The sequence below is a fragment of the Echinops telfairi genome, unplaced genomic scaffold (assembly GCF_000313985.2).
Source record: "Echinops telfairi isolate 266 unplaced genomic scaffold, ASM31398v2 ScPeMD7_2573;HRSCAF=3158, whole genome shotgun sequence".
Lineage (NCBI taxonomy): Eukaryota > Metazoa > Chordata > Mammalia > Afrosoricida > Tenrecidae > Echinops > Echinops telfairi.
In genome coordinates this window covers 6,790,914-6,814,985 of record NW_022106471.1, presented here as the reverse complement: position 1 = coordinate 6,814,985, position 24,072 = coordinate 6,790,914, and the positions used below count along the sequence as shown (strand labels likewise).

General features: G+C 44.6%; 1 protein-coding gene across 2 annotated transcripts in view; it reads left to right on the top strand.

Annotated features, from left to right (window-relative positions):
- Positions 1-20,967, top strand: part of ACTR2 (actin related protein 2) — a 32,047-nt gene extending 11,080 nt beyond the window's left edge. The window contains exons 2-10 of one of the 2 annotated variants that reach the window (XM_004710171.2): positions 1,696-1,806; positions 3,768-3,782; positions 7,621-7,836; positions 10,787-10,859; positions 11,980-12,116; positions 14,505-14,654; positions 16,877-17,022; positions 18,620-18,752; positions 20,255-20,967. In XM_004710171.2, coding sequence (XP_004710228.1) covers positions 1,696-1,806; positions 3,768-3,782; positions 7,621-7,836; positions 10,787-10,859; positions 11,980-12,116; positions 14,505-14,654; positions 16,877-17,022; positions 18,620-18,752; positions 20,255-20,425 — 1,152 coding nt within the window. In that variant the 3' untranslated portion in view covers positions 20,426-20,967. The remainder of the gene's footprint in view (positions 1-1,695; positions 1,807-3,767; positions 3,783-7,620; positions 7,837-10,786; positions 10,860-11,979; positions 12,117-14,504; positions 14,655-16,876; positions 17,023-18,619; positions 18,753-20,254) is intronic. The other variant, XM_004710172.2, reaches the window with a different exon arrangement.
- Positions 20,968-24,072: the final 3,105 nt, after the last annotated feature.

Sequence of the window (24,072 nt, the reverse complement as noted above, 5' to 3'; positions counted from 1 at the left end):
GGCTTCTCTTGTTAAGTGGGGTAGCCACCACCCATCTGTCTGTCGAACCGCGTGACTCTGTGAGTTTATACTGCTAGAAAGCCGTCTTACCAGTACTTCATATACCAGCAGATTTGCCCTGGGTTGAGGTTTCAGCAGAGCTTCCAGACTATAAAAGCGCGGAAGAAAGTCCTGGTGATCCACTTCTGACAATCAGCCAACAAGTACCTTATGGATCACCACAGGTTATTGTCCAAACTGCGGTTTGGGACCTGCCATCAGAAAGGGTTGAGCTGTTCTGCTTGTGTAGTGGTTGTGCATTGGACGGCTAACTTCAGGGTCCACAAATTGGAACCACCAGCCGCTCCTCGGAAGAAAAACATCATCTTCTCCTGTAAACTGTTAGTCTTGGAAACTCACAGGGCCAGTTCAGCCTTGTCCTGTAGAGTCGCTCTAAGTCAGCACTGACTTGGTGGCCGTGACTGTGGTGTTTGGGTTATCAGGAGGGATCAGTCTCTGGAGGGGCACGTTCTTTTTGGTCAAGGAGAGAGCCAATGAGGACATGGGAGAACACTCTTTGAAGTGGATGGAGCCAAAGCTGCAACAGGGCTCAAACGTGATTCAAAGCCACTGACTATAAGGATGACACAACCGGTGAACACTTTTTGCTGTTGGACGTGGGATCACCATGGGTTGAAGTTTGGCTTACCAACCACAAATGAGAGACTTGGGTGATAACTCCTTTGTTTACCTTCCTACCTGCCCCTGTGGGATGCAAATGGCGACACACTTGAGTACTGGCAGTCTCCTGGTTTGGCCCCACCCAGAGGTGCTGTGGACAAAGGCCTGCTGATTTACTTCGGAGAGGCCACCGCTGTCCAAAACCCTTTGGGATGCCAGGCTGCTCTCAGACTTTGCTTGGCATCTGGTTTGGATGTGGAATTTTTAATTGCCCTTTCTCTTTATTGCTAGCTTTTAAAAATGAGGAGGCTAAGCTTTTTATTGACATAAGGATTCAAAATTCTTAAAAGTGGTTCTAATTCAGTTTTCCTGTACCCGTCATGAAAACTCTTACTGTGTCGGTTTCTCAATCACAAAATGGGTGCTTTTACCAGACTCGGTGAGAAGCCTGCATTGGAAAGGTATATTATCTGAACCTAAGATTTAAAGTACAAATAATAAATAAACAGAGAGTCTGCATAGTAATGCTCACTTTCATGTGACGCTGCGTCAGGGGCCATGTGGTTTCCCGGTTTTGAAAATTGCTTTTGCCTAAATGAGTTGCCTACGATGAAGGAAAGCCTGCTTTAGAATGGAAGCGCTAGTCCTGTTCATTTTCTGACCTTTCTCTCTTAAAAAACATTTAGTGTCTCTTGGATTGAGGTTTGTCCATTCCCTAAATAACTTCTTGAGTGACCACTAGGTGCCAGAGCCTCTTCTAGCCTGAGCCCCTTGGCTTCTCTCCCTGCTTTCTGGGGCTCGTAGACCAAAAATGACGTGAACTGGGAATTCTGGGAGCAATCAGTGCCATAAAGAAAACAGTGGCGATCTTGTGACAGAGTGGCTCCTTTGGGTGATTAGGAAGCACTGAACCTTTTTAATGGGGCATCAATACAAAGTGGGTTGGGGGGAGGGCGGGCGTTGGCAGACTGGTTTTAAGTGGATATGTTTGTTAATACTTCGACACTAACCGCTTTTTCTATTGTTTCCTTCCAGTTTGTGAAGTGTGGCTATGCGGGCTCTAACTTCCCTGAGCACATCTTCCCAGCTTTGGTTGGAAGACCTATTATCAGATCAACCACCAAAGTGGGAAACATTGAAATCAAGGTAATATTTCTTTGTTTCACCAAATGAGGTGTTACCAAAATTCAGTCGTTTTAAAATAATGACCCATGAAAAGCAAGAGGGGGAGGCAGAATGCCTCATGCTTTGAATCCCTAGCAAGACGTCAACAAGGATGCAAAAGGTGCCGTGAATGTGAAAGACTGACCAAGTCCTGTTAGAAAGAATCAGCCTGCTATGTGTATGTCTTTCAGCTCCATACAGTTGTGATATACATGTTAGTGTCTCTTTGAGCCCATAGACTTTTTCATTCCATGTTCTCATGGCCCTGGCCCTGTCATATTTTAAAAGAGTTTGTCAGTAAAACAGCGTGTGAATCACAGTGGTTCTTTTGACTGCTGTACTTCCCAGTGTTCAGGAGGAAGCCAGGCAAGTCTATTGGCACGGACGTACTTTGTCTTGCTAGGAGGCAAGGAAAGGGAAGATTGCCATTGCCTACTCATTGTACCTAATGTCAGTGACCCTACATTATTAAGGATGACAGGTTTTTGTCCTGTATTAGAAGAGTTAGAAACCAAAGAGAAGTTAATATTACTTTAGAAGGAAAAAAAAAGCATAAATAAAAGGGCAAAGGTCACCAGTTGACTGAAATACCTCAGATAGCCTCGGGATCAGGGCACATGCCAAATGTAGTAGCAGCATCTGTAGGCTCTTGAGGGGCTGTCTGTGTGAAGACGCTCACGTTGTTGGTCCTGTCTGGATCGTCTTGGCCAGACTCCCCTGGACGGTTAGATGAGGAGTCCTTGGAGAGAGGTGTTAGAGTGCACCTCTTTGAGCCATCGCATGGAGAAGCCTGGGGAGCTGCCAGAGATTTGCTGCTGCGTTGCTCTCTGCTGTTGAGAATGAGGAAATGAGTTAACACAGGGAATGAAAGTTTTAACTGAAACTTGGCGTCTGTGAGAATGTTTTAAAGACTTAAACTAATGAATTAGTTTGGCCTCTGTTATGATGGTACCCCAAAGGTAAATGGGATGCACTTAATGTGAGCTTTTATTTTACTTTTTCAAGATCTTTTCTTTGGGGAAATCTATGGGATTCCTATTCTCCTTTGTGAACGTTCATTCCAATTAAATTCGATCTCAGATGAACTTTGGCATAACAGTAAGCTAATGATATTGGTAATGCTAAACTTTCTAGTGGAGCTGAAAGATACTCTATATGCAGGGATCAGCTTTTTTTTTTAAGGGATCAGCTTTTTAAGAATTGCTTCTTGACGTACATTATGGACAGCAATGTTCGAGGATGTCAGGAGTGTCATGTGTGGTCCCTTTTATTTTCCAACACAGGCAGAAATAATTACACATCTCTTTCCTCTCTTGCCTTTTAGGGCCAAGTGATAGAAAGGGAACATCTACTAAGACATTTTGTCAAGGAGTTTTCGCCAGTAGCTTTTGCTTATATAATGTGCCATTTGTGTTCAGTCTGCTCAGTCTTTAAGCATTTCAAATTACATTGTTCTTCCAATGGAACCAGTAAAGGGCCTGGGTCAAGTTTAACTCTGAGTGTTAGAACTCGGGGAGGCAAGGGACCAACTGAACGATCTGAACTTCTGCCCTACCCAGCCATTCCTTTTCTGCTGTTTTCCTTAATTAAAGTTCTTAAATTCAGTAGCAAAATCAAGAAATTTGACATTTTGGAATTCCTATGCTTAGGGGATCGAATTACATGTTTTGTATCTTGTTAGTTAAAATGTGATGGTAGACCGGAAAAAGGTGGGATTTTACATTGTTTAATGACTTAATTTTCGTTCAGGAGTAATGACTGTCCGTATTCATTTGGCTCTAATGATTAATTCCATAAAATGGTAACGGTACTGCATCTGACCTCTACCTAATTTGTCTCTATTGCTTGTGTGTTTAAAAATTTCAGTGAGGATTTTATTTAGGCCTTTTCTGACTCTTACTTCTACCTTCTCTCTCTTCACCTTTCTTGACCTGTTGAAGTAGAATAACAAAAAGATGGTAAGTGAGGTTACACACATGCTCTCTGTTTGTTTACCACTTTGGCTTGGTGGGACAGTAGTTGTTTTGTCCCTTTAGTACTGGGGAGGGGGGATAGCTCCATATTTTTATTTGAAATACTTTGATTTTTTTTAACCTTTTTCATTGCTTCGGTTTAGTGGCAACTAATTAATTCCTTTACTTTTCCTGATTTCATACAAAGACCCATACGAGCACTAATTACTAACCCGGTTTTGAATTGTTTTCCTTTTGTTTTTTATAGATGAATGCTATAATAAAAATGGAATGTGGTGTGCATAATACTAGAAACCAAGTGGTTTTATTATAGGCTGTGTGTGATCCAGAAAAGTGGGGTGACATCACTTCATGTGGAGAACTGTGCCTTATCGACCCCAACATTAAATGGAACATTGCCTGTTTTAACCTGTGTATTTCTTTGCATATAGTGTTGGACCATATGTGTAGATTTCATAAACAGGGTAAAATTTTACATGCCAATGAATTATGGAAGGGGGGAAAACAGGTTTTCTTTGAACCATCCTTGTTGATGAAATTTTTTTACATTACCTGAGGCTAAATAAGGAAGAACTAAAGCATTTGTAAGGCTTTTCCATAAACAGTGGTATCTACGTGCTCTGCCCCACCCCAACATAAACCGCATTCTGTGGTACCTTTTTCTTTTGAACTAGAAGTCTGCTGGGATCTTCCCAATCGACTTTTCTGTTAGTCTTGTTTCTACCATAGGTATAGTCAAGATTTTTCAGGCATTTCTAAATGACATTTGAACCAGCAGCCTTAATTTGTGATGTTTTCATTTGAGTAAACAAAACCATCCAAAAATGGAAGCTCACGTCTTTATCTTACATAAGAAGTCATGCATTTGTCTGAAGAGCAAGAGGAGACTAAGAACTCGGGAACAGCAGTATGGGCTTAGTGTTCCTGGCAGGACTTTCTTCTGGGTCAGGTTTAAACTGGTTTCAGAGCTGTGCTTTCCCTAGTTTCTCCGTTGGAGGTGACATTGGTCAAAGTGATTCTTGGCAAATAAAATCGGCGTTGCCTGCTTCTCATAAAACGTCAATGCCCTGGAAATGGCATCTTATCCCATGACTTGGATTTGTAATTCTCTCAGGTGATGGCTTAGGCTCGAGTGTCCAGCAGGAAGGCAGGTAGTTACAACCTAAGGCTTGATCTGATTCCCTGTAACTTGTTTCTGAGCTCTGAGGGCAATTTTTGGCTTGGAGAAGTTGAATTATTTGAGGAGAAATTCTGTGTTTGGGATTTTACGTTAAAATTTAGATAGAGATAAATTTTCAAACTGGGTGGCTTGGGCTACTCAAGAAATTTCTTATTGTACGTGGTCCTAGGAATAGATGGGCTTGGCTTTTATTTTGAGTTGGTCTGGGGTCAGACTTATGTGTGGAATCAAAAGTAAATAGTCTAGTGAAATCAAATTAGCCTAGTCCAAATTGGTTGAAAGTCGTTACCTTGTACAACTCAAAGGAAGTGTCACATTCTGGCCTATTGTAGAGCACAACCCAAACGAGACTCACTGCCATTGAGTCAATTCTAACTCCGAGCGACCCTCTGGATAGAATAGAATTGGCCCTGTGGGTTTCTGAGGCTGCAGCTCTTTACAGGAGCAGACAGCCTCGTCTTTCTCCCACTGAGCAGCTGGTGGGTTTGAACTGCTGACCATGTGGTTAGCAGCCCAGTGTGGACCCCACTGCACCACTAGTGCTCCACTGTAGTGCAAAATAAGTAACAAACTTGTTTATTATGTTAGATTTCTCTTTTTATTATTATTACTTGTTTTTATTTTTTAAAGATCAGAGCTAAATTTCAATGACCAAGAGTAGTTAATGTACTTGGAGGTATAGACCCCTACCCTATTTTTATTAAGAACTGCTTCACATATACAGCAAGGTCTAGAGAATTTTACAGTGCAGTCATCTACCCATCACCTAGATTCTGCCACTAATATTTTCCATTCTGATTTATCAGGTATCATTATCTTTTTTCAAATAAATTGCAGATATTAGTATAAACCCAAAGCCAGGCCCACTGCCGGTGAGTCCATTTCAGCTCCTAGTGACCCTGCAGGACAGAGTAGCTCCGCCTCATAGGGTCTCCTTTCCAAGACATTGATCCTCACGGAAAGCGGCCAGCACACTGTTTTTCTCTTGAGGACCCGCTGTCGGCTTCACACAAACGGGTTTCCAGTTAGCAGCTGAGCACTTAACCACTGAGCCACCGGGTCTCCAAGCTATAGTAGAAAACCCAGGCCCACTGCTGGTAGGCTGATTCCACCATAGCAGCTCTGTAGAGGTTCCAAGACGATCTCTCCGGGGAGCAGACGGCCTCATCTCTTCCCTGAGGAACAGCCGGCGGTGGTTTTGAGCCCCCGACCTTTCAAAGGTTCGCAGCCCAGCGCTTAACCAGCAGCCTCACCTGAGCTCCTTAGATGTTAGTCTGGTCTCCCTCCTGAGTGCATTAGGGTAGGGGAAGAGGTCCGCAAATACACACTGTTGGTTTGATGTCTTCCTGTAGTAAGATGATGCTAAATAGCTAATATTCAAGCAGTGTGAGCCGTGCGAAATTGCCTTCTTAAGAAATAATTTGCACACACAAAAGTCAGTTGCCCCAGAGTAGTTTTTATGAACATTTCTATGTTTTTCTTTTCTGTTGCTGCTTTCAGTGGATTTTCAGGATCTGTTTCTTTTGTGATGGTCCTCACATCGGTCTTACTGTCGACCTTTGTATTAAGAGTATTTCTTAAATGTTCAACATTTTTGAAGCCTCCATCTTAAGACATCTCATGTTAATTTGCTGCTGGGTTTTGTTTTTTTCCCCTCATGTCTTACAGTTGAGTATTACAGCAAGTAGCTATTTCTGGTACTAGATTTGTTTTTCACTGCAATGCACGAGTACAGTAGGAATGAATATTATTTAGCATCTGGACTAGCTGGCATCTAAAATAAGCTTAATTTCTAGGCCATCGTTAGCCTTATTGTACGATTTGAATTTTCCAATGTGGATCATCTGAAGTGTGCATTCACTGGAGACAAGACTTGTATTTCTGCTTCGTCAGTGATGACGCCTTTTTCCAGTATTACACTTGAAGGTTGGAACAGCCGCTCAGGAGAGGACTGTCCTGCAGGAGTATCTCCCTGTGCCTTGCTTTGTGGTCTCTGTGGGGCCTCTCGTCCGTCTTGGCGAGGCACGCATGGGAGCGTGATGGAAACTCGGCCTCCTCGGGCATGTGGCGATTGCCAGGCACACGATACAGACGTGCGTTCTTGCAGTAAGATGGAGACTCGTCTTTGGTTTGTTTCCTTGCGCTTCTTTCATTATGCGTGCAGTGCTTTCCTCATCCTGGTGTTTACTACAAACACATGTGCTGCATGCGTTGAGCATTTTCTACAGTTTGTTTTGTTCCGTTTCGTCTTCCCCTGATGTGCTATTTCACGTATCACAGGCCTTATTTTTTGAACATTTGAGCAAAAGAAACAGATGAGAACCTCATTGAAACCTCCCCAAATACGAAAAGTGGGGTTTATTTGTGCTAATGCTCTTCTTTTGGAGGCATATGTATGGAAGGTAAGGTCAATTTATTGATTTAAATCACAGTGTGCATAAAAGTTACTATCCAAGATTAAACTTTGCAAGGCATTGCCCTTGAAGTGTTTAAACCTATGGAATGAAGGACTTTGATCTGAAACTGAAATATGTTAAAAATTAGTTATTCCCAAAGTTGCTGGAATATCATGGGATTAGAGTGTTTTGAAGGTGTTCTATGCGAAAATGTGTCTGATCTAAAACTCGCCGTTCTGATTTTTAGGACCTCATGGTCGGAGATGAGGCAAGCGAATTGCGCTCGATGTTAGAAGTGAACTACCCCATGGAAAACGGCATCGTCCGAAACTGGGATGACATGAAGCACCTGTGGGACTACACATTTGGGCCCGAGAAACTTAACATAGATACCCGAAACTGTAAAATCTTACTCACAGAACCTCCTATGAACCCAACGAAAAACAGAGAGAAGATTGTGGAGGTAGGTGTCTGGGTGGGCTGTGCCTCTGTATGTTTCTGTGATGTCATGTTAAAGCAAAGTTTACGACTATTGCATTCTTGTTATAAAGGAAATAAAAATAACCGTGTCTCTCACCCGGCCCCAGTCTTATTGAGTGAATACATTATTCTAAGCAGGGTCTATAGTAAACAAAGCAAAAGTCCTCCACCCCGGAGCTCCCACTGGAGCAGGGGAACCGACAGTAAGAGAAGTGCTCTGAGCGCATGAAAGCGCTTGTTAGAAAGAAAGAGAGGTGAGGCTGACGGGTATGAGGAGTTGCGCGTGGCAGTTGCTCATGGGGCATGTGGGGCGGTAGGACTGCATACAGGTGATGCGTCAACAAAGACCAGCTGAAGCAGTGGCCAGGATCAGGCCTTTCAACCGGTTCTTCCTGGTTCAATCATAGCTGTTGAAGCCAAAACCAGAACAGACCTGACTTTGCCAAATGTGAATGTACTGGCATGAAAACCGGAATGGGAAAAAATAGGAGTTGACATCCTGCTCAAAACTTAATCTCTCTTTTAGAAAGCAAGGAGCATGTGTTGCATAGCAACCAGATTCGTGAATGCCGGAGATGGCATCCAAAGGAGCCCCCTCTCAGAGATGGTGCCAACCACACCGCTTGGCATGTGTGTTGCTCTATACAGTCCGGGGAATAATCCCGAGTCACGCTGGACATCACGCATTCCATTTACACACATTACATCACACTTCTGAAAGAACTCGGCACACGTCTCCTGAGTCTCCCCTTCCAGGACTTGACCCTCCTGTTTTTCCCATTCCAGTCCTGGTTGCACTTCGCCCAGGTTTTTGCCATTTGTGTCTACTCTTACTTTGCTGCGCTGGCCGTGAGCCAAGACAATGCATTGGAAACCCTGGCCAGGGTATGTGGTGGAAGCGCATCAAGAAGAAGGGAGCGCCATCGTGTCTGGGTAGAGGCAGGCGAGGGAAAGCCGCAGGAGAGGAGCCTGACAAGTGATGGGGGGGTGGGGGGTGGGGGGTGGGCGCAGATCACCCAGGGCCTGTCGTCACTTGGAAGGAAGGGAAGGAAGTGGGGTGGCCGTTAGAGGGATGGCATGCTCAGATGTTGGCTGGTGTTGTAATAGGTTGTGTGTTGGGTTGCTAACCTCAGGTCAGCAATGCGAAACAACCAGCAAGGGAGAGAGAGAAGGTTTTCTACGGAAACCCACAGAGGCCAGTTCTATGTGCTGTAGTGTCGCCATGAGTGAGAGTCACCTCTGTGGCCGTGAGCCTAAGCATTGCACGCTGTGTGGATAGTGAACCACTGGGAAGCGGGCAGAAGAAGAGAGAGAAGCCTGGAGACGTTCGAGGGGACAGCGGCATAGTTAGGAGACCGGGATAGCAGCGGCGGAAGGAGTGAGAGAGATTTTGAAAGTAGATCCAGAGAGTTTTCTGATGGGTAATCATGTGGGGGGTGGGGGGATGCCAGGGATGACCAACATTTTCCATCTGTGCAACTGGAAAGATGGACTGCGGTAGAAGAGAGGATTGCGGAAGAATGACCAAGAGTTCCGTTTGAGGCATGTTCCGTGGGAGCTCTCATCAGACATCCAAATGGAGGGGGCAGAGAGATGGAGCTGAATCTACATTCGGAGTTCCAGGAAAAGACTCAGAGTTTGAGGGCTGGAGGCAAAAACTGAGAGAGTCATTAGGACGTAGATTACTTGGTTAACTGAAAAATAAGACAGCGGCAGGTTCTGTTCCATTTGCTGTTTTACTCTTATGAACACGCTTAGATGTTGGCAAAAGTTTGGCAGGAATTTAGAAGAGATTTTTGTTAGATAATATTAACAGAAGTTTGGATTAAAATTCAGATTTTGAATTAAGTTTTAAAATTTATTTTCAGATCACATTTTTAGTTGCAGAATCTATAGTGTTCCTGTGGTTGGTATTTTAATACTTTTATTAGGGTAGGAGGGCACATTTGACTATGATTGATAATACCCTACTTTCGATTTCATCTAGAAACTTTTTAATGACTTTATTTTAAAACTAAATAACAACCTGTAGTAGACTTTTCAGTTGCACTGCACACATGAAGCACTGCGTGTCCATTTTCATTTCTGTGGCAGGACAGTGGAAAGATCATGGAACACAATGTTGGCAGCATACTTGTGTATGCATGCACTCGACATTTGCATGTGTACATTTAGAATTCTGTCTAGTGCCACTTTATAAATACCTCACTGCTCAGAGCTGCTGTTAGACGGGCTAGGGCTAGTCAAGGAGTGTTCGCTGTAGTTGGTGGGCAGGGCGGCTGGGCGGCTGTTGCCCTCTGCCCTGGGCTGCCCAGAAGGAGCCTGAAGGACTCCAGGAAGCCCTGCCTTCCTACTGGTAGTCGCAGCCACTGCGCTCGCCCACGGGACGGGATGCTCAGCTGCTAAGTAGTTTCTGTCCTTGCCAGTAGTCAGGAGTTCACCGCATTTATCTTTGTCTACTACCTTCCTGTTGTACTGCCTGCTTCTCTTCCTCCTTCACGCCCTCTTTCAAACCTCTGTGAAGACAGCCAGTCTTGGCCCAGGTCAGGGGATCGCGATGAGACCCTGGCGCTTGAGCAACTTCAGTAGTTTGTCTTTGCATTCAAATACATTTCCTTTCTGGAGTATCAGTTAGAGAGGCTTATTCGGATGCAGAAGGCTGTCTCTGACTCTGATTAACTAAACACCGACTCTCTCTGCTTGAGAGCACTTGGGACATGCTGAGGAAGCAGTGGGCTCTCGGGCCTCAAAATTAGAGGCCGATGGCTTCCATGGAGGCCGGAGGTTAAGGAGAATGGAGGGCTCTGACGTCCTTTTGAGTCTGATTAGGGAACTGAGCTGTTCTGTAATCGTGCTCTTTATATGACATTTTAAACATGTATGAAGTAGCTTCCTAAATACCAATAGATATGTTTTTCTTTTTGCATTTCCAGGTCATGTTTGAAACTTACCAGTTTTCTGGTGTGTATGTGGCTATCCAGGCGGTTTTGACTCTGTATGCTCAAGGTAAGCAATACTTAACGTTTAGAAATAGTAATTCTGTTATGCATAGGGTTCGTTACGTCCATATTATGTCAGAAAAACTTGATTTCTCAATGTTATTTTTTAGAGGGAAAAAACCCATTTCTCTGCCAGACTAAGTATTCGCTAAAATTAGCCAAGTAAACATCTCATACATTGCATCTCTTAAATGATCAAGGACCTGTGATCACTCTCCTGTGCCCCACCCTCCCCCCCAAGAGATCAATCTTTCTATCTTAGATGGTGGCTCACAAATCTTTCTTGCATTTATTGGTGATCATGTGACATGTGTCATCCTCTCCATGTGTGCTTGCTTAATCCACTCTTTTATACAGTGTCTCAAAAGAGATTAAGACACACTCCACTGAGTGTCCCATAACAGAATAAATCAAATTCATTTCCAAGTGGGATTATAGCCACAGGTTTGGGGTTAGGATTTCAGCAGCAAATATTTTTTGAGAGACACAATTCCATTTATTACAAATTTACTGTGTATCTAAAATAATGTTAAAGAACATTATTTCATTTCAACATTATTTCATTCACTGTTTTACTAGGCTCACCACTAACTTTGTGTAATAGTCACTTTTCACATTTTTTATCATAAAGGTTACCCACAATGCTGTAGAAACTTTAAAAGAATTCAGGGATCAAAATTAAATTGGAAAGAAAAATAATTACCCTGAGCAATTAAGAACTTGTATTTTTCAGGCCTAAACATTTCCCAGGTCTGTTTATTCCCGTTCAAGGGTAGCACATGATTAGACCAAAAGCCTCCAAAGAGACTCATCAGAGATGAAGGCACAGTTGGGGATTCAAACCCACCCACTGCTCCTAGGGAAACTGATGAGGCGGTCTGCTTCCCTGAAGATGTGCGGTCGCTACTCTATCCTGTGTGGTCCCTGTGGGGTGGAACTGACTTGTTGGCAGTGGTTTTAGTGGTACCTCGTTAACAAGCTTCAAAAGAAGCAAATAAAGAAGTACTGGTTTCTAGACCTTTCCAGTTGGATAAATTGTTGGTGTGACCTCTAATATTTGAAATTTGCTGACATTGATTTTTTTTCCTATTTGGCTTTTAATTGAAACTCCCGTGGTTCTCGCACAGGCTTGCTGACTGGTGTAGTGGTGGACTCTGGAGATGGCGTCACTCACATCTGTCCGGTGTATGAAGGCTTTTCTCTCCCTCACCTTACCCGGAGACTTGATATTGCTGGGAGGGATATCACCAGATACCTTATCAAGGTAAGTACGGGGAAAACAGAAACCATCTGTGTTACTCTGGGTAGGCTAAAGACAAATTCATAGAGACTATCAAGTCTGTAAGTCCTATATTAGCCCATTTGTCCGATACCAGTCTATAAAGCCCTCTTCCGACTCATGAAACACATGTAATGATGCAGAATGCAGGAAGATCACAAGCCAGTGGGTGGGAAGTCTTGTGGATCCAGTGGCATTATAAGCATCTCAGCTCAGGGGTCTCCCTCCACATGGCTTCTCCGGCTCCAGAGGTCTGGCTCCATTAGCCTCTCTCCATGTGCCTTCTCCACAGGGATGTCTCACGGGGAGTGAGCAGAGAGTGTGTCTCCCACCTCCAAGGAGGAAATGCAAGAGTTCCCAGAATCCTCAGGAGAAGGCCATGCCCACACAGAGGCCTCATTGGCTATATCCTGATTGATTCCACCCTACCCTTCCCTCGTAATCCTCTCAAATTGACAACAGATTATATAACTACCACACCATCTCAATCACATGTTCTCCTTCAAGTTTGCCAATAGGAGGTTGAGTATATCACCGCACATTGCTAACCAGTCATTGGGCCACTAGGGGAATCCCCCACAGTGTGCATATATCAATACATTAGTCGTCGTTTAAACCAGGTGATCTCCTGTATGGCAGTGAGAATATGTTATTCCATTTCACAGTTACTTATGCCTGAGAAATGGGCATTTCAGTACCAGGAGAAACAGAACTTCCTTGGACAACTCTTTGGCAGGCTTTTCTACTATAAAGATCTGTCTTGAGTTATTAAAGGCATGACCTTGATTGGATTGCATCTTATTAGTCTTTCTATAAAATACCAATACCAAAAGAATGACTTTTGGTTTAAAATAGGAACCAGGTATGTCAGAACTGTAGTTTGGGGCACTTTCTACGTAATAAAATTCAATTCTTAATACTATTTTAAAGTTTATTTCTGAGTATAATTTTCTAGAAAACATTGGCAGAGAAAGTATACAAGGGGACTTCCAAAAATCATGAAAAGATAATGGAACTTTTCCATGGAGTTTTAAAAATTCTCTTGTATTGGGTCTTGTTACTGATTGAATATGTCATTCCTTCCCCCGACAGCCCTCCCCAAAATATGTGTAATAAATTGTAACCTCTGTGCCTGTGGCTATAATCCCATTTGGGGGACGGGCTGTCTTTGTTTTGTTGGACAGGAGTAGAGCGGAATGTGTTCAGAGACCATGTTTTATAAGGTATAAAAGAGATTGAACAAGTAGATTAGGAAATCGAGATGGGAGAAGGCAGAGGCCAACCCAACGAGTGTCACCTCAGAGCGGAAAGACAAAGGCTCTTCCTTCAGAAAAGGCCTTTCCTTAGAACTGGTTCCTTGAACTAGGATTTGTAGCCTCCTAAGTGTGAGGAAATAAAGTCCCAGTCATTGTACTGTCATCACTCGTGCTATTTCTGTGACAGCAGCACCAGACAACTAAGATTGGGCTGCATTTGGAAGAGTATACAAGTATACACATATCTAATATATATTTATATATTATTATATATCTATTTTAGGGATCAGCTAGCTAACTATTCTACAGGCAGTGGGAACCCCATTCAAGTTTTTTAAATAGCTTTTTTTTTTCTCTTCAAGCTTTTAAAATATGTGTATTATAGAGCACTTGACAGACCGTGAGATCCCTTTGTCTCGGTTAGAGCAGCCGTTATCACTTGGGAAAGTAAATGAATGGCATGAACTAACCCAGAGCTCTGTCTTTTGTACTTTCATGCCAAGATGTATTGGGGGATGTATTTAGGTTTTCATATGAAAAACCCTGTTATGTTAATCATCTATCTATGTGTATATATTTTTTCTGTCAGCAGAGTGCCTTTTATTTTTCTAGCAGGTTGCTTTTTAGATGGTAGTATTCTCAGGCATGTAAGAAGTGTGACATTAGAGATTTTGCTTGGAGAATCTCAACCATTCTCTGGGCACTCGTTTGTCTAACGCATACTATTGCTGCCTCTGTGTGTTAAGACACAGCTCTAGAAACTAGGGGTAGAATTTACTGTGTCTTGCATCCATTTCAAGAGGCATTGACTGTATGAGCCAGCTTTGCTTATTGGGGTCCAGTACTAAATAACATCTGTTCATTTTCAGATGTTTGGTTGCTTATCAAAACTATCTAAACTTAGGACTCAAATAGTTCTTTGACTTTATAAATAAATAAATAAACTTGCTCTCCTAGCTGTTTTATCCACTTATTACTGAAGTGAAAAATTCGTTCACGGCAAGTGAAATCCCGGTTTCTGAAACACTGAGTAGGAGCAGTTCAGTCAGTAACGGCAGCTTCAGCAGCGCTGAGCTTCCTGGGATCTGTTGTGAACTTACTGCTATGTTTTGAACAGCTGCTTCTGTTGCGAGGATATGCCTTCAACCACTCGGCTGATTTTGAAACCGTTCGCATGATTAAAGAAAAACTGTGTTACGTGGGCTATAATATTGAGCAGGAGCAGAAGCTGGCCTTAGAAACCACAGTATTAGTGGAGTCTTACACAGTAAGTATTCGTGGTGTGTGTGTTCTTCTCCGTTGGGCTATAACTCTATGAGGTGTCACCTTGAGAATGAGCATTTCTGGGATAGCATTTCCAAACGTGTGTTTTACAGGATGGCAGGTTCCTGAGATGTTGACAAAATTGTTTCACAGAATTTGTTAAAAGGAGCCTCACTGTCAAATCCGTTTGGAAGCAGGAAGTTTTGCTCTGCTTGCGGGACTGCACAGAACCTTTGGTATGCTGCTCCGTGCCTGCTGCCGGCCGAGCTGAGCCTGTTTGCCACGTTTCTAAGATTACAGAACGCTTCGGCCTTTCATGGCATGAGTGTTCTGTAGAAGTCTGCATACCTGGGCAAGTGGTCATCTCAGAGCGCTGCTTTAATAATTCAGTAGGTGGCAGACTTTTCCCGATTTAATCTTAATGAGATGCTCAAAGCAAATGTTAACTTGAAATTAGAGCTAATGAGGCCCGGAGCCTAGTTACTGCTCACAACACAAGGGCAGCTGATCCCACCTGAATGTTTAAGGAGCCGCCATTGCAAGCCGGTTACCTTGCAGGCCCTCTCCTTGATCTCATTGTTCCTAAATGAAATAGAGGAATAGACAAGAAGAGCAAGTTTTTTCAAACTGCTCCTCACTACCTGTAAACATTCACAGATATGTGCAAGGTGAGCGTTTAGAAAGAATGGTAAATGTTTAAAAATTAGATCATTTTATTTTTTAAAAGCTAACAACCCAAATAGGGAGATGAAACCCATATTGCAACTCACTAGTCTTCAGACCTGCCCACTTCTCTTAGGGTGTTTCCTTGACAGCCCCCCCCCCCCGTTTCTACTGTTTCACCTGCCACACTGGGTTTGAGGAAAGTGGCCCAAGGCAAAGAATGACAGGCATGCTTCATTATTCCTCCCGCCTTTCTCAAAGAATCGGAGCTAGTTTAGAAAATGTGTCGCTCAAATGTAAAGCACTACAGTCAGAAGAGAAACAAGGGCAGACAGATAGAAGAAGGGCCGGCTAGTCTTCCTAGTTCTCACTGGCCTCCGTCGTTTAGAGTCTGGGAGGAGCCTCCTGCTTAGCGTTCAGGGAAGCCCACGGGTCAGAGGAGCCGGAAGTGCACCCACGGGGAAGAGAGTTTTGCTAATAACTCCTTCACACTGATGTTTGTACGGGCAGCTTTGACTTTGAAAATGGGGGATGGATATATATATATATATTCCATCCTAGGCTTTTAAAAACATGTTAATGCTTTGTGGGTTATTTGTAGACAATTACAACAGAGAGCAAATACGTTAGGTGCACCTGCTTTACTTTGTCATCCTGGGAAGTTAACTTTAGAATCTAGATGTGATGTAATTATATTATTCCAAGTAATTACAGTGTAGGGCGTGTTCGGGTCACGCTCATCCCGCCGTGTCACGTGCCCGCAAACACTGACACTGCACGGTACTCGGGCAGTGTATTGCGTTGTGAGACGGTGGAGGGCAGAGGAGGGAGCTTCCGCTTCACATTTCTCATTTAATTAAATATAAACACGGAATGACCGAACAAAGCATTTTCTGCACAGACTCTTCTTGTTAACGTCTGGCTTAGCCCCTAAATCTTAGTTACCTAGGTTTCACTTGTCAGTTATGTAACAGTTAATAGTGCCTACTAAGGAGATCCAGTAAAATTCACTAGCAGACAGGAGTCTGGATCAGTGTCCCGTCCGCACTTTTTATCGTAAAGGATGTTTAGAATTAAATGATTAGGCAGAAGTAGCCACATTTTTGCCATGTGTTTTGATGGCAAAGTAGTAAAGTTTTACAGAGCAGGGAAGTAAATGATGGCATACTTTGTTTAATGTATCTGTTCTATGTGGCAAAAACATCCATAGACGCAAGTGTGTTGAGATTATTAAGACAGGCAACATTAACCTAAGTCAGCTCAGTGCAGTGGTTGGTTGCTCAGCGCCCTCTGCCTGCACTGCACTGCACTGCACTCAAGGATGGCCCTGCATGAGTGATCTCGCCAAGTTTCCGCATATTCTTGGTATTTGGAGTATTTGGTATTTCCTAAAGGCAGAACACAGTATAATAGGAATACAGTTTTATTTTATTCTCCCCCCCAAAAAAATGTTTAGGGGGAAAGTTGCTGACATCAGTTTCGTCTACAGAATAGATGTGTGTAAAATTTCTGAGGTTGTGCACATCTGTTGCTAACTACTCCCTGGTTGTGCTTGGTTTCCAGCTCCCAGATGGCCGCATTATCAAAGTTGGGGGAGAGAGATTTGAAGCACCGGAAGCTTTATTCCAGCCTCACTTGATCAATGTAGAAGGAGTGGGTGTTGCTGAATTGCTCTTTAACACCATTCAGGCGGCTGACATCGACACCAGGTACATTAGAGAGGGCGGTTTCAAGCCGTGCTTAGAGGTGGTTTCAAAGGCATTTACCAGAAATGGGTCAAAGGGAAATTATTCTGCCAAGTTGCCCGTTGCATCACTTTCATTCTTCGCTTGGTTGGTTTCTTCCTTTTTTTTTTTTATCACTTACATTTTTTAAAAGACAAAATCATTTTTGCAACTGAATGTTTGTGTCTGAGGAGATCCTTAACTTTATTTGGAACTAATTTCAAACTTGAAGAAGAGTTGCGAGAAGAGTAAAGTGCGTGTGCACTAGCGTCCCATTTTACAGATTGTGTATGTGGCTTTTATCACTCTCTCCCTTTTCCCGAGCCATCCAGGAGCAGGCTGTGTGCTTCAGCCTCTTCATTCCGTAAGTCCGGTTGTATTTCCAAGAGCCAAGAGCCTCTTGGATAATCACCGTGTGGTTCGCCGGTTCAAGGGCTTCGTTATCAGTATACTTTTAGCCGCCATCTAGATTTCAGGGTGTTCATTGCTCCCATAAAGGCCTGTAGCGGTTCCCCCAATGTCGGATCCGGTCTGGGATCACACACTGTTTAGTTGTCACGTCTCGAGTGTTCCCTGGAATTGGTTTTGACCAGGGTGCCGGGGACAGAACAGAGCTGTTACCGTCACCGAGGCAGCGTCACCGAGGCAGCGGGTCTCTCCTGGAGCGCCCGGGCGCTCACCCAGCAGCCTTTGGTGCGCCACTAAGTCCTCAGCTGTGGTACCACCAGGACTCCATAGCATTTCCTTGTCCCTCTTTGCTGGCACAGTCCCTCGGTGTCCCATGGCATTGACACCTTTGGCGAGTAGAGGACCTGCCGAGGATTGTAGATCATTCTCCTCAACGTGATTAACACTGCATTTGGGGCTGCAATACTACATATGCAAGATTGGCTTCACTTCTGGAGCATGGGTCTCTGTCTGCCCCGTATTAGTGACATTAGTGCTGAGGGCTGGAGTATTTCGTAATGGAGTTAGCAAAAATCCAGAAGCCGACTGGAGGCCTATATGCCCGACTCAACAGCAGCCCAGTTTTGCTGTCCGGAAAGTTCCCCAGAGCCTCCCTCCCTCACACGTCCTCCTGCTTTTACTCCAGGTGCAGTTCCTTTCAATTGTGGGGTGAGGACCAAAGCAGAGACTGTTGCAGAAAGCAATCGTGCACTCAGGCCAAAATGAGAGCAGGCAGCCTCAAGGCAAAGACGTACACAGGAAAACTGGGGTGGGGGTACTCAACTCAGAGTAGAGCCTGGTTCCTGAGAGTTAGGAACTACATCCCACCCAGTGGGTGTGAGAACCCCGGCACATCCTGGGAATTCATTGTGCGCCCTGGACACCATGAGTACCAGTGACATTTGCAAGAAAATGTAGTGTGCTTGAGAAGTGGTTTTATCAAAATGGTGTGTATGTTTCTCCCTAGAGAGTGTTATCTAACAATAGCAGTTGTAGCGAGCGTCGGCCTGGGGGCTTTCCATGCAGAATTCCATTCCTCATGGCAGCCTCTTGAGGCCAACATGAATAGCAGTGACCTTGAGAGACACGTTTGCTCTTCTGAACCCCCGAATGAATGCTGGTTGTTTCCTCCTAGGTCTGAATTCTATAAGCACATTGTGCTTTCTGGGGGATCGACTATGTACCCTGGGCTGCCTTCCCGGCTGGAACGGGAGCTTAAACAGCTTTACTTGGAGCGCGTTCTGAAGGGAGATGTGGAAAAGCTTTCCGTGAGTATCCGCCCAGCTGATAACGTGCTTCCAATGTCCTGTGAAGTAAATCTGCTCGGCCACTAGAGGGAGCTCGAAGGCTTCCTTAAACAAATCCCACTTGGAAGAGATGGGAAGATTTAAGTGGCTCAACATAAGCTCTGTCCCAGAATGGTCTCAAAATGAAAGGAAGCCTGGTGGCGAAGTGGTTCCATGTCAGGCTGCTAACCGCCAGGTCAGCAGTTCGTAACCGCCAGCCGCTCCTTGGCAGAATGAGAGGTGCCTGGAGCAAGCAGGCTCACAGTGACTGGTAGCGGCGCTCTGGCGAAGAGGAGGAGTACTAACCACAGGGTCAGGCTGCGCCTGCACAATCTGGGTCTCTGGTTTGGTGGCGTTTGAAGGAGGTGGAAGCAGCAATGGGGAACAAAAGGGTCTCCAGAGGGTGGAAAGGGAGTGAGAAGCAAAGCAGCAAATGGAGAGAGCTTCAGAAAGAGCTGTTTCCCTTAGAGCACAGGGGGGCCGGGCACAGCCGTGTTTTGTAAATAAAATCTTACTGACGCACAGCCTGGCTCCAGGTGTCTGTCGTTGACGCCCAGCTACCCCAGGCCAGGCGCTGGGTGGTTAGCAGAGACCACCTCGGCCTCAACATTGTGGTGTCCCTATAGAAATAGTGCTCCAGCCCCCTCACTCCCCACCCCGGAGAATTACTGAGACAGTGACAGTGCCTAGCCTGTGCACCGGTCCCTGACTCCTGCAGAGCCTTCATGCAGCGTCGTGATGTGCAGACTTGGAGCCTGCGTGTGTCATTGAAGGTTTCTTGTGTCGGTGTTGGTGGATCGCACGGACGGGCGTGGGGGAGGGGGGTGCCGGCCGTTTCCACAACTAACTCAGCGGCTTTGCTTGGTTTGTCATTTTGGTTAGTGCGCTCGTGTCTCCAGCGTCCCCGTGATTTGTTTTGACCATATTTGGTCTTATTTATTTTGAGAACATTTCACTTGAATCTGAGTCAATAGGAAAGTGAGCTTTGCTTGTAAGAAAAGAACTTCAATTTTCTTTTATTGCACTAGATTAGAATTGGAGAAGCTTTAAACCACACAGAAAACTTACAAATCCTCCTATGGAAACTCTTCAGTTGACAGAGACTTGCCTGTGGGACACTCTCTCTCTCTCTCTGTCTCTCTGTCTCTCTCTCTCTCTCTGTCTGTCTGTAGGTGAAACCTTGATAATCAGGTAATCAGGGCTCAGGCAGTTGGGTTGTCAGGAGAGAGAAGGTATCAGTCGTTCATATCAGAGAGTGAAAGAGTGCTGCTCAGGACAATGATGGGCCGCAGGGGTGAACCAGGGCTGGAATGGATGCAGGAGACTCTCCTGAACTTTGGGCAACTGACCTACTTACTCCTCAGATACCAAATGCTGTGGTCCTGCTGGCCCCGGGTCTGCTCTGGGGACTCACTAGGAGAGTGTCTGGAAACGTTGTTGTGGGAATGCAGAGCACACTACATTCTGCCTTCTTCCTCCTTCAGAAATTCAAGATCCGCATTGAGGACCCCCCTCGCAGGAAGCACATGGTGTTCCTGGGTGGCGCCGTCCTAGCTGACATCATGAAAGATAAAGACAACTTTTGGATGACCCGGCAAGAATACCAGGAAAAGGGGGTCCGTGTGCTCGAGAAGCTTGGTGTGACGGTCCGATAAACCCCAGGGCCTGTCACCCATTGCCCCCCCACCCCCTGCCCCCACAGCTTTCTGGTTTCCTTCAGTGCCCATTTCTGACGGCCTTCAGCTCTGCGACCTGGAACCGGCCTCCCCGTACCCTGCCTGTGTCTTATGGCTGCAAAGGTTTCTCTCGGGCCTGTTCAGTGGGTAAATCCGACTGTTGAATCAAACCCCTGGCCTCCAGACAAAACCCAGGGCCGAGAGTCAGTCTGCGGCTTTGTTTCTCCGTCCTTCAGCTTTAGAGCCTTCCTGTAGGCTTCCCGTGTGCTCGCTGCGCTGCCTCCTCTTAGTCTTGGGTGCACTCGGTGGTGTATGCCTTTGTTAGCATCAAAAACCCTAAGGGCGCTTTTACAGGTTACTAGGAAGGGGGAGTTGGGATGGGGCGAGCAGTGCAGCCTGTGAACCCTGTCCAGCGTTCTCTGAATGTAGTGTGCTCTTGGAGCCGTGACTGCCGCTTCCTTAGAGCCTCCCCATAGTCACGTCATCAGAGGGGGGCTGTTGGGCTCAGACCTGAATGTTGGGGGGAGGGTTTGCTTGGGGCGGGGGGAGGGCCTTTTGATTTTCATTTTTGAACTTTATGTACTGTGTTCCCATATGGTATCAGAAGGCAAGTGTGCTATGCCCTTACCATGTGGCTTAGGGATTTATTTGTTGTTTTTCAATCAACTGTCAACCAGGCCTAGGCTCCCGAAAACCGATCAGTGAAACAGTAATGTTTAAAACCTACTGTTGGAAATTCAAATTACTGAGGGAAAAAGGTGCTTACGAGCTGGGGTTTTCTAAGGGCTTCTGTCTATTAGGGAATCCAGTGCCAAGTACCGTTCTTGCAAGTGATTCTTAAAGCTGGCATGTGCTCATTTCATAAAGAGTTGCACATGAATAGTCACTGGCATTATTAGGTTGTAATTGTTGAATTAAAATAACATTGGTCTATAGGACTTGTTGCCAGTTGAATAATACTCATTTGTGTGTGTGTGTGTTTTATTTTGATTTGAAAGTGAGTAGAATGTGACCATGCAAAAGGGTTGGCAAAAAAAATCATCAAGTTTTAAATTTGTGTTTGTGTGGAGAAACAAATCGTAACAGCTGATTCTCAACTCACCTGTCTACTTGGTGTTTTGTGAATGTTCAGCAGCCTTTCCTGTGCGGGTCAGAAAATCAGGTTTGTGAATCCTGTTGGCATTGCTTGGTGTCTGACAGAGTATCAGCCAGGACCCAGACACAAGTTCTTCCTAAATTGGAAAAATAAAATAATTAGAAAATTGTATCCCACTAAGTACAGAATGCAGATGGGGGGGGGGGTGCAGGGGTGTTGGGAGGAGGCAGGACTATTTTTCCTCATTTCAAAACATTCTTTTTTAATGGCTTTGAAAGAAGACACTCTATTTTTCGAGTGACTGGAATGGAGACATTAATGGCTTTGGAGTCTCTTTTGTGAACCAGCTTCAACCACCGGGTGATGTGAAATAAGCCAGGCTCTTTCTCATTATGCAGCTTCTGTTTGTATTAAGTGTGGGGCTTTGCGGGCAGGGTAGGGGCTCCCCGACGCCTTCATTTGAACAAATGACAAGTCGGCCTGCATGCTGGACATGCGCCCGCACACAGGAATGGCCTGCAGAAGATTGACTTTGGACTTCTGAAGGGCACCACAGTCAGTGCTTCTAAAGACCCCCCACCCCACCTCCCACCCTTTCGACTGCTGGCCTTGGTGGAAGGCTCACCTGGTGGGTCAGTGCCTACTGGCTGCTGACATCACCAAAAGGGATCGACTCTTGGCCTGCGGGCCTGGCTTGAAAGTACCCGGAGGATACTTCAAAGACTAGCATGGACTCTTCAATTAAACAGGGAAAGAGCATTTTCTCTGTCCCCAGATTGTAGAATTTGGTTTTAATTTCCTAAGTCTCTTAGTAAACATGACAGTTAACATGGTGTAGTAATATATATATAGTATAATTTTAAAGTTTCATTTATAATTTTCCTGTTCCAAGCTTAAGTAATAGATTTTGTAATTTGGGGGCTGGGGGAATGTTATGTTTTTCATTCCTTAGATATATTGTCAGGTATGAAACCCATAGATAATTTAAATCTTTCTGTTTTAAATAAAGGTCTGATTTTTAACTCTTGAAAAACCATTGTCACAGAAACTTGCAGTAATTGTTTAAGTCCCTTTGATGTTTACATGAGACATATGCCAGTGCGGTGAAGGATTTCTTAGAAACAGATTCCACTTTTAAACGGTTTTCCTTGAAACTGTGGTTTGGGGTGCTCACTTTATACAGCGCTGAGCCTCGTCACCAGTTCCTGGAGAGGGAGACATCCGTGAGAACCTAATGTTGCCGGTGTAACACGAGCACACTTCTTTTTGATTCCGAAAATAAAGTCAGGTTGTTCTAAAAGGAAATTGGAATTCTGTCTTTATTTTTCATTTTCATAGTTCTCTTTAATCTCATTTTCTTTCTTTTTGGCTAATCTAGGTGGATCGAGCATATCATACTAATGGTTGGGCAAAATTCAGTCTCATGTGCTCCGGGTGTTTGACAAAACAACTGGCAGGATTGCTGGTGGGATTGCAGACACGTAGGGAGAGAGGCAGCCGTCAGAATAAGTTACAGCTCTACCAGCGCTTTCTTCTTCGAGTGATCTCTTTGATTTCCTAAAGGGTTCATTAAGGGCCTTGCGCTGTGTTAGAAATGCAAGATAGTGAAGGTAATCAAGTGGCCATCAAGCTCACAAGCAACAAAGCCCACATGGAAGAAGCACACCAGCCTATGCAACCACGAGGTGTCAAAGGGATCAGGTATAAGGCATCATCAGAACAAAAAATCTTACCATAGTGAATGATGGGGGGAGTGCAGAGTGGAGACCCAAAGCCCATTAGTGGGCCACTGGAGATCCCCTTGCAGAGGAGTCGCGGGGAGGAGACGAGCCAGTCAGGGTGCGATGTAGCAACGATGAAAAATACAACTTTCCTCTGGCTACTAAATGTTCCTCCCCACTCCCACTATCATGACACGAATTCTACCTTGCAAGTCTGGCTGGACCAGAGGATGTACACTGGTACAGATAGCAACTGGAAATACAGGGAATCCAGGCCGGATGATCCCTACAGGACCAGTGGTGTGAGTGGCGATACTGGGAGGGTAGAGGGAGAGTGGGTAGGAAAGAGGGAACCAATTACAAGGAACTATATGTGACCTCCTCCCTGGGGGACGGACAACAGAAAAGTGGGTGAAGGAAGACATCGGACAGGGCAAGATATGACAAAATAACAATTTATAAATTATCAAGGGCTCATAAGGGAGGGGGAAGCGGGGAGGGAGGGGAAAAATGACCTAATGCCAGGGGCTTAAGTGGAGAGGAAATGTTTTGAGAATGATGAGGGCAATGAATGTACAAATGCGCTTTACACAATTGATGTATGTATGGATTGTGATAAGAATTGTATGAGCCCCTAATAAAATGATTTAAAAATAAATAAAGATTGTACTAAAGCCAAAAAAAAAAAAAAAGAAATGCAAGATAGACCTATGTGTAACAGGCTTGTGTTAAAGGGCATGTTAGCCTCTTGTGGAGAATTCTGGGTATACTATTTTCAACAAAAAAAATTTTTATAAGACAGATGAGAA